Raw genomic sequence first — 6,352 nt, forward strand, 5'->3', positions numbered from 1 at the left:
GAAGCAAACTAGTGTTGGACAGTTAAAAAAGCTATTGAACAATATGAAAACCGCAGTCAAGAAAAAAACTGATGTCAACGCAACAGGAAATAAACCAATAACATTGTTGTCATGGGAGGCAGATTTCCTAAAAATTTCCGAGTCAAACTAGAACCCAATTTATTGCAAAATACCTGGGGCTTCATGCGTTGGATTGGGAACAAGTTCTACGTCGCCATTGCCTGAACTTAATGAGGAGAATGAGAATAGTGAAGACGAAGATGACCCCTTTGATATGTTAGCATCAAACCAGTCCATCACATCAGTGACTTGCAAACGTAATAGCGATGCGACGAAGTTGAAAAAAAATAAGAAATTGAAACTCTCAGCTGAAACTGAAGAGACGTCAAAGTTGACAACTGGTGAGCTGCAGCGTTTATTATTACTTGAACAAATTAAGCTAACAAGACTTCAGGCTGAACGTGAACAAATGATGATAACGGAGTTGAACCTAAGAGCTGCACAACGAACGGAGTCCGTTGAAAAACGCGTTGTGGTTGAAGAAGACGATGTCTTAAAGGAATTTTTGTTGTTGAAATAAATTGTATCCTGTTTAATAAATTGTATCCTGTTTCCTTTCCTAAAATATTCCTTTTCTGTAAAAAAAAATAAAATAAAAACTAAAAAAATAATAAAATAAATAAAAAACAAAAATAAAATAAGTATATGATGTACGTCACATGTGCGCCTATACGTGATGTAGGTATGAAACCAAACGGCTTGGTTAAATGCGTAACGTAGGCGCATTCCCAGGGCCCATGGTCTGAGCAGACGGAACTGCGCCCTAGGAGCGCTAAAGATCAAAGAATCGTAGTGCTTGTGATGGCTCGGCCCCGCCCCGCCCCCAGCGTCTGGCCTGACCACGGACCGTGGAAACGCGCCTTACGCAGCTGTACGCAGTTTGTCAGGTATGGCATGACCGGTGGAGGGCTCATAGGCTGGTGGTATATGCGCATTTGCTTTTCCAGCAGGCCATGTTAAACCTGACATAGTGTAGGCCCACACACACACACACATGCGCACATGTGACATACTTAAAAAGATATATTTTAGTTTTTTATACTTTTTTATTACTTTGTTATTTTATTTTTTCACATATGGGATTGGAATTGGAGTAAAGGAAATAGGATTAAATTTATTTCCATGTCAAAAATGTGTATTTATATAATCAGATTATTACTAATTTCTAATCGTTTTTGCTGACCACGTCGTCTATTTCTAATTTCATTCCGATCTAAATTATATACAGGTACATTTTCTTCAGCCACATCATTTTCGATTTCGTCTTCCAATTCCCAAGCATCATTCAAATGTTTTGCTACATTGTGAAGCACTGCACAACTTATTACTAAATTGGGAACATTTTTGACTGCTATTCTAACTTGGCTGGATAGTATGGGAAAACGACGTTTCATCTGGCCAAAAACTCGTTCAATGATGACTCTTTCCTGAGCATGGGTCAAATTGTAATTCCGCTCACGAGCATTTCTTGGTTCGTCAAAAGGAGTCAGTAACCAAGGAGTAATTCCATATCCGCTATCACCAAGGAGACAAACATCACCATCATATCGGCGCACCACGTCCTGAATTCCACTCACTCGCCAAATCCTGCCATCATGTACACTCCCTGGCCATTGAGCGTCCACACTTGTAATTTTTTCATTAGCGTCACAAGTCATCTGAATGTTTATTGTTGTTTTTCCTTTTCTGTTCACATACTCGTCGCCGAATTCCGAAGGTTTCATAATATGCACGTGAGTGCAATCTATAGCACCAATGACAGTCGGAATGCGAAATTTTGATGCCCAATCTGCCTTGGCCTGATCCATATCTTCAATAGTGCTTGGAAATTTAATCCAATCTTCAGACTTCGACACTATTTTATCCAATACACTTGAAAATGTTCTGCTGACGGTACTTCTTTCAACCCCCATGTCGTTGGCAACACCACTTTGGAATCCTGGTTCACTAACGTATCTTAGAAAAATTTCCATTTTTTTCCGTGCAGTTAATCCTCCACCTCTTCCATCAGTATTTTGATCAAGAAAGTGCGAAGTGAGAAAATCTACGTTTTCGCTCTCAAACCGTAGTAGTCCCTTAGATAGATCGGGACTTATATCACGCCGGTCTCTATAACGTTTCACACCACGCAGGTTCATAAATGCAGCCATCTTTCGTGTACAAGTACGACTGCAAGTCTGGGGTCGGGTTGACTTGCAAATGGACGAGTATTTACTTGCTACAGAAGTATTTACTTGCGTTTATTCACACAAAAATTGGCATTTTTCGGTGGTATACTAGCCTATCAAGTATTTACTCACGAGCAAGAGTAAATACTTGTTTTATTCACTTCAATTTTTGCGTTTACTTGTCATTTTAAAATGTTCAAGTATTTACTTGTCCTACTCGTTTTTATTCACACCGCCCAATGTCTGTTTACTCGACCGTTAAGTTTACATGTTGCCTCATCGCTTTACAAAATTGATTTATAAAATGTATTGTCAGCTTTTTGTATTATTACGTACTACTCACAAAATTCCATTCGCCTGGCATAATCATCTTCATTCAAACCTTGCAGTAAATTAGGCCGATATGGTTTCAGCCCTACCGTTTTTAACATTCTTCTAATGCTAGTTCTAGAAATACCAAACTCACTGGACACTCTTCAGGTTTATTTTTATGGCGATTGGACAAAACTTTGCGCTACAGTCATGACGTTTTCTTCTGTTGTAACTGATATAGACCTACCTGATCGTGGAAGATCAGCTACAGACCCAGTCACTTGAACACTTTTATTTAGGTTATGAATGGCTTGTCGTGATAATGGTCTACTATTTGGGAATTGATTCACAAATGACTCTACTACGTCATTGTAATTATGATCATGTAACCACATTTGATGAACAATAAAACACGTTCTCTTATTGGGAGCATATTATTCATAATTTACTTAATTATTTAGAAAACTTAATCTACTAAAAATACTTGTAACAAGATGCTAACTTGACCATAACTCAAAAATAACCTAATACTGTTGTTTTGTTGTAACAGCTAACAGGTTTAAACTAGAGATAAATTGATTCTGAATGACTGGTAGTGTCAAGTGACTTGTGGGCCACCCTGTACATTCAACAATACTTACCGATGGATAATGTTAAATTAAAAAACGATAGTGAAACCTAGTTTTTGGCAATATAGTAATTATTATTTAACCCTGAATTTTACGTTATATTCACGTAGGTAACATTGTGTTTAATGATGGTCAGTGTCTCTACGGTATTTTGTGTTCGATGAGTACAAAAATACATGAATAAAGATACTTTTTTTACTCCAAACTTACATTTTGCTACATGTGTTGTATTTTGCTACGTGCACTGTTATACCGCTATGATTCCATTATAGGTAGTAGCCTACCAGAAATTGAAAAAAACCACCATAGGCAAAAAAGACACGATCAACTTACAGATTATTTACCCTACTGCAACTCAGGGTGGTGAACGTTCAGAAGCAAACAGTAGGTGACACAACTACCCTAGACCTCTTATGGTTAACGCTTTTTCTAACAAAGTTTGCATAGAGATTATCTTGAATAAACCATAACAAAGAGTAGTTTTAAGATGGTCTTTGGGGATGAGAAGGTGGAAATCAGTGACCAAAACCTTAATCTACAGTTATGACTCTGTTGGTTTTCTCAACCCATGAATTAACTAATATAAAAATCAAAGTTAACTGGTGTAAATCGTAGTCATCGGGAGATTAAAGGAGCTGCAGGTTTGATGGTCATCTGTTTGGTGCTTGAATACGAAAAAATTGCGTAGTTCTGGAAATCGACCACTTTGATTGGCCGAGAGTGACCCCATCGCTACTCACCCAAATAAACCCTGACAGGTACCAAGGCTCTAAACGAACACGTTCATGTTTGACACTGTTTACTATTTCTCATTCTTGATTCTTCATACTTCATTCTTTATAGTTCGTTCTTTATTCTTCATACTTCATTCTTCATACTTTTTCCTCGTTCTTCGTTCTCCGTTCCTCGTTCTTCAAAAAATATCCATCACTATTGACACAAAAATAACGATTGTCATCATTGAAGTACATTTTGAAACATTTTCCAAGGATACCAACAAGGGCAAGGATTATTTTGTTATGTTATAACAATGGTAGGTTGAATTTAGATATCTCAACTGGAATGGAGGGTGTATGACGTTTCAGATATTTGATTAGCATTAGGAACATAAACAATACAGGATGTGGGCGCGATAATGTTCTTCTTTACATATTGATAAATTACCTACATACGGGAAATGGACAATCAGGTCTTTCAGAGTTACGGTTAAATTCCTAGTTTTTGTACAATTCTAATTTTCGTTTAAGAGTTTTGGAAGTGGATAAAATTAGGCGGTTTGTAAATACCAACTAACTTCTGAAGTAGTGAGAACCTCAAAATGTAGTCCTTTATTTAAACTTAAAGTAAATTATTTTAAAATGGATCAGGAGATTAAAACATCTTCCGGTGACCATCACTTATCACTGGAGTGCTTTATAAGTTATTTAAAAGGATGTTGTTATGATGTCATAGTTGTTCAGCAGTAAGTTTCTTAGGAAGCCGGGGCTAAACTTCTAGTAGTACATTAAAAGTTACATAACACTTTATTAGCAACTAATTATACAAGTGTTATCAAATCCTTAATCTGTTCAAACGGTTTAAACAATATCCAAACTCCTCTGAGGAAATTTTTGGTATGAGAAGGTCCTTAAATTAATCCTTAAATATTTTGAAAAATACAAGGTACAAATAAATTCAAAACTATAGAGTAATCTATGGGTATTTTTTTTTTTTTTTTTTAATTAATGGTTTTAGACATGTACGTGGATGATATAAATCCAACTGTACTGGTTCGTGGTTAATTGAAGGATTTTAAATTGTTCTATATCTGAAAAGAGAAATGTCAATTATATCTATTCATTGTTGAGGTTCTTATCTTCTAATACAATTAAGCAGCGGCCAAAGAGAAAATAGGAGCTTATATTCCTTCCATTGGCAAATAGCATTTATATGAGTAAATGGCAAATAATAATTGTGACAAAACCCCTTTCTATGGTTTTAGATTTAAAGTAATAATTAACACAGAGCTTGCTCTTAACACATTCCTGTAAATTAATAAGTAAAACAAATTTGAGTTTAGTTTAGGTTTAACCTCATTACTCCCGAGTGTTCTCAGCTAACGGATAACTAGATTACGCTTTAACTAAGTAACGTTTTACAGCTTCCAGGTTTCAAAAATAAAGATATATTCCTAGTATTTAGAAACAGTGTATATATTTGTGAGTGGATTATCAAACTAATATGCTGAGTAAATATGGCTATAAATTATTTTAGAAGTGGATATTTGCCACAATGTTCTCTATAATATCATTGCAATAGTCCAAAAGTTTTACACAATCAAAACACATTTTAATAATATATTTAAATCTGTTTAAAATTAATAAAGTTGAAAATGAAATTATGGATTTTTCTGTCAGATATAAAAATATTCCAAGATAAGAAAAATATTAACTCACAACACAAAATTATTTCCAAACCCCTTTATTATTGTAGAGGGTTAAGAGGATTATTTGGTTAGATCTATTTCAAAATTTTCCTTTCTTACAAAACTATTAATTATGTATCAAGTACACACATAAACGGGTAGAAACTATAAACATTCTTGACATATCAGACTGCTATAAAACTTGAGCTGAATTATTTTTGCCTACTTGCGTACAAGTTAAATCTACTTATTAATAGTTTATCAGAACTCACAGTTAATGAGGAGGTTAGGTTATGAACGTAGAACTTTACGCTGCCTTTCCACGTTGGTGAATCTTCAATTTGCTTAATTCATTACCATTACATTGTAATCAAAGTATAAGCAAGAAAATTAGCTGTTATGACTAATTGAATTTAAATATTTCTATAACATTAATATAAAGAAAATGGATTGTCAGTAACAGCCTAGGGGCCGAGAGCTGATTTGGACTATACAAGAACAATGCTTGGCGTTTCTTGAAATCGATAGAGGACTTGCCTAAGAAATAAATCGATCGTCAGCCATTCCGGTTGTAATGTAACGAACACATCAGAACTGTCAGACTACTAGACAAAGAGACTGAAAGTCACTGCTTTAAGTTCTTTATGGTAAGCTGACACTGATTTAACATGAAGGTGTCTGGCGTTGGTTTACGTCTGCCAAAAAAGATAAATATAATCCTAGAAAAAAATTAAAATTTCATATTTTAACCCATTTAATACCTTCATATTTCCACCTCC

At 35.2% G+C, this 6,352-nt stretch overlaps 1 protein-coding gene across 1 annotated transcript; it reads right to left on the reverse strand.

The window, feature by feature from the left end:
- Positions 1-1,062: 1,062 nt before the first annotated feature.
- On the reverse strand, positions 1,063-2,453 carry LOC124372822 (putative nuclease HARBI1). The gene has a single exon (XM_046831227.1). The coding sequence runs from the start codon at positions 2,208-2,210 to the stop codon at positions 1,200-1,202; it is 1,011 nt and encodes a 336-aa protein (XP_046687183.1). The 5' UTR covers positions 2,211-2,453; the 3' UTR covers positions 1,063-1,199.
- Between the last annotated feature and the right edge of the window lie 3,899 nt (positions 2,454-6,352).

This window comes from Homalodisca vitripennis, unplaced genomic scaffold (genome assembly GCF_021130785.1).
Source record: "Homalodisca vitripennis isolate AUS2020 unplaced genomic scaffold, UT_GWSS_2.1 ScUCBcl_4071;HRSCAF=9991, whole genome shotgun sequence".
NCBI classification, from domain to species: Eukaryota; Metazoa; Arthropoda; class Insecta; order Hemiptera; family Cicadellidae; genus Homalodisca; species Homalodisca vitripennis.